The sequence below is a fragment of the Felis catus genome, chromosome B3 (genome assembly GCF_018350175.1).
Source record: "Felis catus isolate Fca126 chromosome B3, F.catus_Fca126_mat1.0, whole genome shotgun sequence".
NCBI classification, from domain to species: domain Eukaryota; kingdom Metazoa; phylum Chordata; class Mammalia; order Carnivora; family Felidae; genus Felis; species Felis catus.
Window position 1 is genome coordinate 120241409 of NC_058373.1, and position 13128 is coordinate 120254536.

At 55.9% G+C, this 13128-nt stretch overlaps 1 protein-coding gene across 4 annotated transcripts in view; it reads left to right on the forward strand.

Annotated features, from left to right (window-relative positions):
• The window catches only part of JDP2 (Jun dimerization protein 2), a 38979-nt gene extending 27078 nt beyond the window's left edge, over positions 1–11901 (forward strand). For 3 of the 4 annotated variants that reach the window (XM_019833320.3, XM_023255873.2, XM_011283415.4), the window contains exons 3-4: positions 4332–4436; positions 10734–11901. In XM_019833320.3, the coding sequence (XP_019688879.1) occupies positions 4332–4436; positions 10734–10919 (291 nt within the window). In that variant the 3' untranslated portion in view covers positions 10920–11901. The remainder of the gene's footprint in view (positions 1–4331; positions 4437–10733) is intronic. The other variant, XM_019833321.3, reaches the window with a different exon arrangement.
• Positions 11902–13128: the final 1227 nt, after the last annotated feature.

A 13128-nucleotide genomic window follows, 5' to 3' on the forward strand; every position in this document is an offset into this window, starting at 1 on the left:
TTTTATTTTAAAAGGCCCGAATAGGGAAAAACAACACGGTCATTGTCGTCAGAGTCAGAAGCTTCTGTTGCTACTTACAATCCCATCACCAGACCAGAGCTGAAAGGACAGGGGGCGTATTACCATATGTGTGTGGGGCACACATAGACCAGCAGCCCTTCAAAGAGCAGGAGGCTCTTGGGCCCTGGGCCCAAAAGGCCCGGATTTCAAGCTGCCACTGACCTTCTGCGCAGCCTTGATATCTTTAGTTTTGTCATGTGTAAAAGTGGGGAGGGTGATAGGACTGTCCTCGGCTCACTGAAGCCATTTAACCTGCTGAGACCCCTAGTCCAGAGGACTGGATACGTACCAAGACCAACCACCTCTGCTTGCTCAAGCTCTTTGTGAGACACGGGCATCTTTCAGTTGCAAGAGGCAGAAACCTTCTCAAACTCCCTCCAGGCCAGAGGAGGAATTTTTCAGGATAGACTCAGGGGTATGCATCACGGACTCAAGGCGCAGGAATCCTAGGCCCCTCCAGTGGTGGAATCAGGATTGAGACAGTTTCTTCCTCGGTGTGTGCTTTCAGTCTGTTCACTTGGCCTGTCTTTACCACTGACCTCTGTTCATGCCTCTGGGTGTTTCTCTTTCTAGTGGCGCCGCCTCTACGTCTCTCTCCACCCATCTTGGTCTCTCTCTGCTCTCTCTTTCCTCTCTGTCTCCGCCTTCACCTTCTCAGCCTGGAGCTCCCTCTGTTTTTCAGGGCCTGGACCTGGGTGAGGTGAGCCAGACGCCCAGCGCACAGCCTTTAAGGAGGCAGTCGGTCTTGGGTGCCGACCCTGCCCCTGCGTGAGCTCTGGAGTGAATGTCTCCTTAGGTGCGTGTCCTGGGCACCTCACTGGCGGCACCCTGGCCCAGGCCCTGCTTTTCTCTCTGTCTGCCATTCCTTCTTTTTGTCTCTCTGACTCCCCTCCGTAGCCGAGGGTTTGTTTCCTTCCTGCCACACCGTCTTTGGTTTCTTCTGCCCATCTGCAAGCATCGCAGCCTGATTGCTCTGCTTCTCTGGACACGTGGCTGAAGCCGCTGGTCCCTCAGTCCAGCGGTCCAAGTTCAGTGAATACAGCCCCTCTTGGTCAGCCGTTCGCACCTGCTCCGGTCAGCTGTGGCCGGGGGCTCACAAGCAGGGCCTTGGGAACGGGCCGTCTGAGGAGGGACTGCCCGACTGGAGGCCCCCCTTGGCCGTGAGTCCCCTAGCCTGTCCCTCCAATGTGAAGTGTGGCACAGGGCTCCCCCTCACTCCTCACCCCGGTGCACGGCCAGCTTTGCCCCAGGGCTTCCTGGGAACTGGGGGAAAACAGAGCCAGAGCTATGTTTGAGAGCAGGCCTTCATCTCATGGGTCTTTAAATGTATTGGGCGTCAAGCAGCCTCCTCCTCAAACATTCTGGTTCTTCCAACTGCGTCTGCAGCAACAAATCATCATGCCCCATTTTGGGGTTCCGGTTTTAGACGTCCCCGCTGTGTGTGGCGACAACACTCTGCCGTCTCACCCCCTCATGGCCAAATGTTTTAGAGACTCAGGAACGTCAAGGAGCGGGGGCAGCAGCCTTGGGACTGTGGTGAGAGAAGGAACTGGAGGAGGCTAGTGGTGGTGGGAGGCGGGGGGGCCGGGGGGGGGTCCCAGGCAGGGGACACAGAGCGCCCAGGCCTGGGCCACAGCTGGCCCGTGGGGATGAGAGGGCTGAGGGGCACTGCCCAGCCCCCCTCTTCTTTCTGGCGGGACTCCAGCAGCTGGTTTCCAGAACTCCTCAGGCGGCTTTTACGTGGCGGCGGGAGGATTTGGGGAACATGTAGCACAGTGTCAGTGGGGAAGGTGTGGTAATGGGGCTTTGGGGCCATTTCTTGCCTTATTGGGAGATGTCAGCTGAGGTGGAGCGTGGGGGCAGGAGAGGCCTGGGGACGGGCGTGGAAGCCGCTGGTGGCTGTGGAACTTTAGGGGGTGTTTAGGCTTCAGTGCACGGCCTGGAGTGTGTCCGTGCCTGTTCGGGATTCGTGCGGACCTGCCACAGCCACCGGGGGGCCTGCCCCCGGCCGCGACTCTGTCTTTGGTCATTGTGCTTCTGGGGAAGACAGGATGCAACCCCCACGCTTTGCTGGGCTCCTGCAGACAGACAGAAGAGACCATCCCTGGCAGCAAAGGCCCCTTATTGGCACTGGGGAAAAGCTTATGCAGAGGCAAACATAGGCAATAGCTTGCTTTTATAATCACAGAATCCAAGCCTGTGCCACCTTTCCCTGGAATCGTTTATTTCACTCATTCATGTGGCTGACATTTGCTGAGCCCCTATTAAGTGCTATCCAGGTGTTGGCGATGCTCGGGTCCCCCGTCCTTCAGCAGGGAACACAGATACCTGCATACACAGAGAACTATGATGGGATACGATAGAGACCCTGAAAGCAGGGGACTCAAAGTCCTGTAGCAGCCCAGGAAAAGCAGCCGATTCTGTCTGGGGAGTCAAAAGTGCCTTCCTGGAGGAGGTGACATTTGCTCTCGAAGGTCGAATAAGAGTCTCCCAAGGAGGAGAGGAAGGTTATCTCAGGAGGGCCCAGCTGGCTTGGAGGAGGGGGAGATATGTGGGGAGAAGGCGATGGCTGGAGGGGACAGATAAGGCTGGACAGGGGGGCTGGAAAGCCCCCAGCGCGGCCATCGGCCTGGCCCAGTTGAGCCTCTTTGCATCCGCAGCCGGATGGCGCAGCTTCCGTTCGCCCGCGGCTTTGTGCAGGGCTGGGGCGGGGAGCTGGGTCTCGGAGGACAGAGGTGGCGTCTCCCAGGAAACGGCTGCTCTGCCAGAAGCCGGGGTTGCTCCGGGCCCCGTGAGCCCGGCAGTGCCCAGGTTGCACACATCACCTTGGCAGTTTGTGGGCAAACCCTCCTGGCCGAGGGGAGATTGCACTGCCGGCCACTTCCTCCAGTTCCTTCCCTCTGCCTGTCGTCACGGTTACCTCGGCCCTGGTGGGGGTGAGGTTGAGGCTGGGTGGAATCAATTTTGTCCAGGTTTCTATTTTCCCAGATACGGGTCAGCCAGAGGTGCTGTCACTTCTGGTTCTATTTCAAGGGAGGCCAAGGGGCCGGGAGGTGCTTGGGTGTGGCCGTGTTGACAAGCTGCCTCTCCAGCCAGCCTCCCAGGAGGGGTGGGGCGGGTCAGGGAGAAACTCAGAGGTGGTGGAGAAGGAGAAGGTTGTGTTACCAGGACCTGTGCCGATGGCCGTGGGTGCTGGTCTCCGGCCAGGCCCTCGGTCCTAAGCTCCTAGAGCATGCTGGGAGTGCACAGAGAGGGTGTTTATTTTCCTGGCCTGGAGCCCTCTCAGCTGAGACCTTGTTCCAGGCCTCAGGCTGCCAGATTCACCCCCACCGGCTCAAGAAGTGAGAGAGTTGGCAAGGCCAGGGCAATCCAGTGACTTCTCTAGTGGCCTCTGACTCCAGGCTGTCCTCCGCCCCAGCTGGTCCTGTGTGTCCTCCGGATTCTCCTGGTAGCTAACAGACAGCAAGAGGCACCACCGCAAAGTGATCCTGCTGGGGTCAGGGCTGGTGGGCAGTGAGTTTCTCCCTTCCCACTTAATGGGCCCTATTTTATGCGTGGTGAATTTTCGAATGTATCCTGGGGGAGAAGCAAGCAAACCCGGAGACTCGGGAGGCCCCTCTGCTTGTGTCCGTGCAGGGCACTTGGGGGAGCCCTGGCATCCTGGGATACAGGGGGGGTATCGTGGGGGACAACCTGCAGAAGCAGCGAAAAGGACCAAACCCGGGTGAGGAGAGATAGGGGGGCGGGGGGGGGGTGCTGTTTACTAGCACCAGGAGGTAGATCAGAGCGTCTGGAAGGACCAAGAGGCAGGGCGAAGGTACCCCGGGGAGGCGGAAGTGTGTGGGGGTAGAATGTGAAATCTATGTCCATGCCCAAGGCATTTTTTAAAGGAGTGCCTGGGAACCACTGGCCTGGAAAATAGTGCCCAGAAGGCTTGGGCTGGGCAAGAGAACAGGGCCGTCACCACCCGCTGGGTGTCACCTCCGTGTGAATAGACTTGCCGGGCTTGGTGCCTCCTGAACTCTGGCAGAACCCAGGCGGCCCGGCCCTCCTGGGACACCGACCCCTCCCAGGTTTGCCCACCTGCTCTAAGAGGATCCGTGGGCTGGCTGGGAAGCGTTTCCGACCCACCAGCAGGGAAGCCAGTGGGCTGGCAGACAGGGATGGCTCCCTCACTGCGGGGCACATTGTCCATCTGCCGTCTGTGTCAGGAGGGAAGCGGTGCTCCAGGCCCGCCTGGATGTCTAATCCGCGGCTCTGTGCCCTCACAGCTAGATGAAGAAGAGGAGCGAAGGAAAAGGCGCCGGGAGAAGAACAAAGTGGCGGCAGCCCGATGCCGGAACAAGAAGAAGGAGCGGACGGAGTTCCTGCAGCGGGTGAGCAGGGCAGCTGGCCAGGGCGGGGCACCTGTCTCGTCCCTCGGAGCGGGCTTGTGCACTCGTGGGCCAGGAGACGTGTGTCGTCACCAAAGCCCTCGGAATCAGTGTGTGCCTGCTGGCCGTCTGCCCAAGCAGCCGCAACCCCCTGTTCTGGCCTGCCTTCCATCCAGTGCCCTTTCCCTGAACCAAGATAACCAAGGGCAGCGGGGAGCGGGTCCGGCCCACCCAGATCCCTGACTGCCAGAGAAGGTGGGAGGAGCCGGCTCCCCTCTACCAGGTCAGACGCTGGTGCTTATTGGCCCAGATGGCCCAGGACTGCGAAGCGGTCCCCGCTTCAAAGGCCTGGTGGCTGCCGAAGTTGTCTAGGGTGGATGCTAACGACGTAGGTGACGGCGCCATGCCCCTCGTGTGAGCGGTGGACAGAGGCTCTTCCAGCCCTGCATCCCATCTGGCTGGCCTCAGCCCCACTGAACACGACCCCCGAGCTGCTGCCTCCAGGGACCAGAGGTCAGCTCTGCACCCAAAGGCCAGCAGAGCCTACCCCCCACCCCCACCCCCGCCCTCAGAGCACGTCCCCGACCTTCCATTTGGAAGGTGCCAAGGAGGGTGTTTGTTCTTTCTCCCCTGAGTCGCATCTCTTAGGCCTTTGCTGCTTCTCAAAAATGGTTGCTGGCAGTGAAGGGACGTGACCAGAAAGCTAATCAGTCCAGGCTGGTAGTCTCCAGCCTCCGCATTCCGGATCACTTGTTCATTACTAAATAATAACTGTGACCATATATAACAATAATAATACCGGGGGCCCCATTCTGTTCTATAGCATGCAACAGTTAACGGCGTTGCTAACATTTGTAAAGTTGGGCAGGGTGTGGAGTGCTGTATGTTATCTCTGTGTTGGCATGGTAACTGTATGAGGTAGGTACCCTCATTATTTTCTTTCTACAGATGGGGAAACTAAGGCATGGCGAGGTTAAGTTACTTGCCCAGGTCCCTCAGCAACTAAGTGGTGGAGCTGAGATTCCAGCCCGAGGCTAACTTCAAAGCATTTGTTCTTAACACTGCGCTATGCTAGCTCCGGTTCATTTGTTCATTCAGTCATTCATTTGTTCATTCTTTCACTCACTCGTTGATTCGTTGACAAGCATTTTCATGCAGGTACTAAATGCCCAGCACTGTGCTAGGAGCACTGGGGGACACACAGGAAGGAGTAGACACAGTCTCTCTGGTGGGAGCTGAAGACTAGCTAACTCGGCCCTGGTTTTCTCTGATGCTGGGGTATATACGGGTCTCTCCTCATGCTTGCAGCAAACAGAGAAAATCTGGGGTCACAGCTGTAGACAGCGTGGGGCTGTGTGTCCACCTGGGGGCTCTGATCATCTAAGGCAGGGGGATGGCCATTCCAGGTGGGAGTCAGACTCCTAGAGCTGAGAGCCTCCTCGGAAGAGATGGTAGACCGACGCTGGGCTGTAAGTTTTCAAGAAGTTTCTAAGACACGGGTCTCACACAGGCATTTAAGATGGATGGCGTGTCCCACACCTCATTTCCAGCCCAGAGTGCCTGCAGAGCTGGGTGAGGCATGGCAGGGGACAGACAAGTTCCCTGCCTCCAAGGGATTGTCAGCCAGTTAGCAGGCAAGATATATGCCCAGCGAACACACACCGCGGCAGTGAAAGTGCCAGATGAATGGTGCTAGCTGCTCGTCACATTCCAGAAACATTTGCTGAGCACCAACTGTATGCAGGATTGCCACATGCCTCATTTAATCTTATAACATTTCAGGGAGATAAACATCGGCTAGCCCCATTTTATTTATTTTTTATTTTTTTAAACATTTCTTTATTATTGAGAGACAGAGAGAGACAGAGCATGAGCATGGGAAGGGCAGAGAGAGAGGGAAACCCAGAATCCAAAGCAGACTCCAGGCCCTGAGCTGTCAGCACAGAGCCCGACGCGGGGCTTGAACTCACGAACCGTGAGATCATGACCTGAGCCGAAGTCGGATGCTTAACCGACTGAGCCACCCAGGTGCCCTGTCTACCCCCATTTTAGAGACTGACCTATAGCTCAGAAGAGGTCAAGTTATTTGTCCAAGGTCACACTGCCAACAAGTAGTAGAGCTGGGATTTATTCATTCCTTTGACCATCCATCCGTCCGTCCATCCATCTGTCCATCCATCCATCCATCCATCCATCCCATAAGTGTTTAGTGAGTACCCGCTGCACAGCAGGCAGGAGGACAGCAGATAGAAAACGGGGAATGGTAATGCACCCTATGCCTTATGTTGGGCAAGCCTGGTGTGAGAGCACACTGAGAGGCCCTATCCTAGTCTAGGCTGAGGGAAGACTGCTCATTGAGACAGAGGAGCAGGAGCTAACCAGATGGACAGGGTGGAGGGGTTAGCAGGAACAGGGCAAGCAAAGGCCAGAGGCAAGAGGTGTTTAAGGATGTGATTAAGGAATTGAAAAGAATGTCAGTGTGGCCGGAGTTTAGAGTACACGGGGGAGAATGGACAGGCGGGCAGACCCCAGGTCCTAGCCATGTAAGCTGATCCTGATTGGGGCAGCGGGAAGACCAGTTACATGGCTGTCATGCTGTCCCTGGTGGCCTCGGGGTCTAGGAGGGGGGTTTAGGCAGTTCAGCCTGGGCTCAAGCCCAGTCTCCCTCTCCGCCCGTGCTCCTCTCTTCCCCTCTGGCCTTGGTAACAGAGGTTTAGGACATGGATGCAGATGGCCGTGTTGATAGCCAGTGCCCACAGACGTGAAGGGCTCCCTTATAATTTATTTTTGGACAGGTGAAATATTTATAAGGCTCAGAGGTACGAAAGGGTATGTGTGCACACACACACACACACACACACGTATATATGATGTAAAAAGTCACTCTCCCATCCTTGCCCCCTAGACATCTAGATGCACCCTGGGAGACTCTTAGAGCATCGCCGAGTTCACCTGTCTGGACCAGCCAAGTTCCTGAGGCAGCCAGGGCGACCTCAGCAGCTCCTCTGTCTGCAGTCAGGAGCAGCGTCCCTATGCTTCTTCCTTCTGTAACGCCGACCTCTGTACCTGCCGCACCTGCCGTGCCTAACGCAGGTTCATTCTCTGGGCTTTGGTAGCAGGAAGCCCATCTCACACTCCCATGGCACTCTGCACTCTTCATGGCCATTCCCTCCTGGATGGTCACAAGGAGACGGTGACCCTGGAGGGGAGGCGAAGCAGCCCCCACTCTCCTGACGAGGATTCTGAGACTCCGAGGGATGAACGTTTGCTCAAGATTCTGCAGCAGCTGAGGCAGGACTAGAACCCAGGGCTTCCTCTACCGCCCAGCACGCTGTTCAGGTTGCCCAGGCTCAGGGACATGGGGAATCTGGTTCACAGTGACATAGCTAAAGTGGCAGAGGTAGGATTTTAGTTCAGACGGGCCTTTTGGGCTCAGAAGAGGCCACCAGCCTTCTTCCCAATACTTACAAAAAACATTGGGAAATAGAACTCTATTAGTGTATTAGGGTAACTTTTTTTTTTTTAATTGTTGAGAGAGAGAGAGAGAGAGTGCGCGCAAGTGAGCACAGTGGGGGGAGGGGCAGAGAGAGAAGGAGACACAGAATCTGAAGCAGGCTCCAGGCTCCCAGCTGTCAGCAGAGCCGGACGCGGGGCTCGAACTCACAAACCACACGATCATGACTTGAGCCGAAGTCGGACACTTAACCGACTGGGCCACCCAGGCGCCCCTAGGGTAACTTTTTTAAAGATAAAATCAGAGAATCTTTTTTTTTTTTTATGTTTTTATTTTATTTTTGAAAGAGAGAGACAGAGTGTGAGTGGGGGACCCGTAGAGAGAGAGGGAGACAGAACCTGAAGTAGGCTCCAGGCTTTGAGCTGTCAGCGCAGAGCCTGACATGGGGCTTGAACTCACAGACTGCGAGATCATGACCTGAGCCAAAGGGATGCCCAACCGACTGAGCCCCCCAGGCACCCCTAAAATCAGAGAATCTTAATGCTTAAAGTCCTCTAGGCCAATCATATTCTCTGGGAGGAGACTGAGGCCCTGAGAAAGGAATTGACTTGGCCAAGGTCGCACAGCCAGGATGAAATACCAGGACACCCAGCCCCTCACCCAGTATTTTTTCTCCTGCCTTTGGTGAGCCTAGTGGAAGAGACAGAATGTTCACTCGCTTGCAATCTATTGTGAAACAACAAATGCTTTCATTTTCTCTAGGGCAAGAAATATCTACCAGAAGGCAAAACTATAAACAAAAATGCAAGCAGAGTTATTTACTTCATAATTAACATGTGAAGATCCTAGCCCACATTTCTCAATTAATTAGCAAAGCAGATCAGGTAACTGCTGTTATAAAACCACAGGCAACTTCTATAATCATGGTTCTTCTGAACTCAACTTCTACTTACACGATAAATAAACACGTAGCACCACCCAATAAAACAGAAGGAAATAAAACTAGAAAGCAGTCACTTACCTTCTGACAGCCAGCCGGTCCGAGTGCAGGATATTCCATGATATACTTTAACATTTTAATAACGTTTTAAAATGTCTATCATTTTGGGGGGGGGGGGGGCGGCGGCACGAGCAGGGGAGGGGCAGAGAGAGAGGGAGAGAAAGAATCCCAGGCAGGCTCCGCCCTGTCAGAGCAGAGCCCAATGCGGGGCTTGAACTCCTGACCTGTGAGACCGTGACCTGAGCTGAAATCGAGTCAGGTGCTTAACTGACTGAGCCACCCATTCCTATGATGAATGAGTGTGAATCCACACACCTCCTTGGGTCCAAACCACCGTAGCTGCTTTTTAATATTTTCCCCCAGAGCGCTTTTTTCCTTTTTTGGGGGCCGTTCTCATTCAGTGAGGAGTCTGGTCCCGAGGACCAGTGTCTGGTCCCGAGGACTGCCCATCTTAGCAGTTCTGAGCTCCCCAGGCTCCCCAAGACAGACCAAGTGGCAGTTCAGTCGGGCCAGCCGCTATGAGGAGGACGGCGGCCTGGGGTGCCTCCCCGCAGGAGGCTGCCCAGCCTGGCCCCGCCGGCAGAGGGGCAAGCCCACAGACCCAAGCCAGTGTCACCCAGCTCCTTTGTCACATGCGCGATTGCAACCGCAGCTTGTTCTTGGCCTGGTACGGCTTGTCCAACCGCGGCCCTGTTGACATTTTGTCTAGAGAGTTCTTGTTGCAGGGCCGCCCTGGGTATTGCAAGAGGTTTAGAAGCATACCTAGCCTCTACCCACTGGACACCGTAGCACCCCACCCTCCCCGGGGGGGGGGGGGGGGACAACCAAAATTGTCTCCGAACGTTGTCAAATGTCTCCTGGCAGGCGAAATCGCTCTGAGTCGAGAGCCACTGGGTCCGAAACTTTGCTGGCCCTTGAGTAAATTCCAACTCTCGACCGGGTTGGAAGTTCTCAGACACAGTCCGGCGAAGCCTTGCTGTCTTACCGCTTTGACCCCTAAGCCCTGAATTGGTCTGCTCGTCGCCTATCCATCCACACTCTGAACCCACAACCCCGCCCCCCCCCCCCCCCCGCCCTCCCCAAGAGCGAATCACCAGCATTCGTTCCTTCTTTTCCCTGGAGTCTCTCCAACTGAGCTGGAAGTTCACTGGGAATCTCACTTGAGGTCTATTGGAAACTTTCTTTTGGGTCCAGAAGGGTGACAGTTGATCGCCTCCCAGTGGGCAAAGCTTCTAGATAACAGGGGATAATGAAGAGGCTGTTTCAATGATTATGGACTGATAGGAAGTACTCGTTTGGGGAGGAATGACATGAGCACACTGGGCTTAGTGATCCCGCAGGCCAGCATAGCCCCGATGTACATTTACACATCACACATCAAAGCACTTTGCCGCTGCACTGCCAGCCTCGGGCCCCCTCCCACCCCCTGTGGACCCTGCGTGCACCTGCTCTAGTTCCACTGGGTCCCTATTCCTCTCCCACCCTTTGTTTCCTGGGCAAGAGCCCGGAGGCAGGAGGGTGTTGGCATATTTGAGCGACTACAAGGGAGTCGCCATGGCTGGAGTGGATTGAGTGAGAGGAGGGAGGTGGGACATGAGCCAGGCTGGCCCCAGAATATAACCTGGGTCCTTCCCGCTTTGACACAGGCCAGTGTCACAGGGGTGACGGCCACTGCTGCAGAAAGTCAGGGACCCTGGGGGCTCCATAGCAGGTCCTGTGCCTCTTCCAGTGGGAAGCTGGCAGGCAGAAAACAGGCAAATGCCAGCTGGGAGTGCCTTGTACCTCCCCAGAGGCAGCGCCGGTCCCCAGTGAGAGCTTACAGCCCTGTCCCTGTTTTCGTGCGCAGGAATCTGAGCGGCTGGAACTCATGAATGCGGAGCTGAAGACCCAGATCGAGGAGCTGAAGCAGGAGCGACAACAGCTCATTCTGATGCTGAACCGGCATCGCCCCACCTGCATCGTCCGGACGGACAGCGTCAAGACCCCCGAATCAGAAGGGAACCCGCTGTTGGAGCAGCTAGAGAAGAAGTGACCATGGGCTGGGAGAAGGAAGAGGAGGAAGAGGAGGAGGAGGAGGAGGAGGAGGAGGATTTGGGAAGAGGGGGGAGGACGAGGGGTCCCAGAGGGCCCTTCCTCGCTGCATGACAAACTTTACAATGAGGCTCAGCACAGCCAGCGCTGGCCGGGCTTTTTTGTGAAACTCACATCAGCCACACAAGGGGAAGAACGGGCTGACGAAACCTAGAAGGACCAAGCGCTGAGACCAAAGTAGACCCACGGTGGGGCTGTCCTGCCTGGGGCCCAGCTGGAAGGAGGCAGGACAGAGGCCCCCGGCCAGAGAGACACCCAACCAAATGGCCTCTCCACCAGGGCACCCACCGAGGGACCTCGGAGCAGCCAGGAAAAGCCATGAGTTGCAAACAAACATGCGGCTGGGGATGGAACTGAGTGGGACCACAGCCTGCCTGCCCCCAGCCCTGCCCCCCCCGACCCTGATGCCAGGCTGGAGCGGGCGCCACGTGGGGCCCAGCCGCACCTGCCCCCGTGGGTCCAGCGCGGCCTTGCCCGGGAGCGGCAGCCGGGGCGCGCCCTCAACGGCCCCGCTGGAGTCTGCTGTGGGCACGAGGCGCGGGCGCCCTTCCAAAGCACATACTCACTGAATGTTTACAGACCGGCTGTCCTGGCAGGGCTTTTCAACTGCACATGTTTTTTTATACTTTCTTTTTTTTTTTTTTTTTTTTTTTTAATATTTTTTACCAAAAAAAAAAAGATTTTATACAAGCAATATATATATGGATTTCTATAATCACTCGATGTGATATAGTATAAATATGCTATGGTTTGTTTGTTACGAACAGGTATCCAGCAGTTATGGCCGTCGTGTGTAACTCCTAAGTACTGTAGTAGTCTCTGGGTGTCGGGGTGGCAGGGGCGGGCATGGGGTGCGTTTCCATCCTGGTAAATCCTTCACAGTACTCAGTCCTGTATCGCTCAGTAAACGTTACTCTTACTTACTCAGCCGCCTCTTGTGGTGTCTGCCCAGGGAAGGGGGTGCGAGGCCCGCTCGGCGGGCCTCCCGCTGTGCGGTGTCCGAGGATGTTTCGCGCATCGGCTGGCGGCTCTTGGTTTTCACGACAGCCCTCCCAGGTGAGTGTTTATATGCCCATTTTACAGATGAGGAAGTTCAGGCTCGGAGGGGTTCAAGAAATCCGCGGTACTCCCTTCGTTCACTCAGTCCCCAAGTGGATTGAGTGCCCGTCCTGCGTGCGCCAGGCTCTCTACAAGGCGCCGAGTGGTCACCAGGCATAAAACAAATCTAGGTAGGCCCTGTGCTCGTGGAGCTAACAGTCGTGCGCTAAATCCTTGCAGCCCCCATTCGTTGACCTCCTATGTGACAAGCACATATAGTTTCATTCACTCTTGACAGCGTGAAGTAGGCGTCTTTGCCCCCATTGTATGAACGACTTAACTGAGGCTCAGAGAGGGTTAGTGGCTTGTCCAAGATTACCCAGCTAGGGAGGGGCAGAGCTGGCGTTTAAACTTGGCCTCCAAGAGCCGTGACTCTCCACCCGTCGCCAGCTTGCTGTGTGATTGTTGATTATCGGCTGGGGTTGGATGTCTCATCTGATTAGACGAGGGAGCCTGTGGGGCCATGGGTAACATTTAGTTCTGGGGGGGCCTGGCTAGAGTTCCAGGCTGTGCTGTGATCCCGGAGCAGACCAGTGATCCCGGCAGATGCGGGCTTGACCCAGCAGAGAGGGTGTGGCTAACTCGACTTGCCCTCACCTGCACGGCTGAGCACCGAACCCACGCAGCAGGAACAGCTCAGTGTGATACACCGTAACTGCGATTTATGTGGCACACAGCATGTCCCAGGTCCTTTGGTGCACGCCGTCTCACTTGGTATTACACCTCTGTGAGGTGGGTGGGGCAGGTGTTCTTAGCTCCACCGCAGAGCCGTGCAAGCCGAGGCTTCTGAAGATTCAAGTTCACCTAGCAAAACAGAGGCGCAACTAGGAACTGAACGCTGCTCTTCTGCCTTCTAATCGTGTGTCCTCTGTCCCATCACTGGGGCTAAATCACTAGTTGTCGATGATGAGACTTCGGGTCAAGGACAGCAGTGACCTCAGGTTGCTTCCCAAACCGTGGACGAGGACTGCTGAAACGGACAGAAATGAGAACAGGTCACGGACACGACTTTGGCCCCTTACCTACCCATCTCAGGTCCCCTCCACCCGACA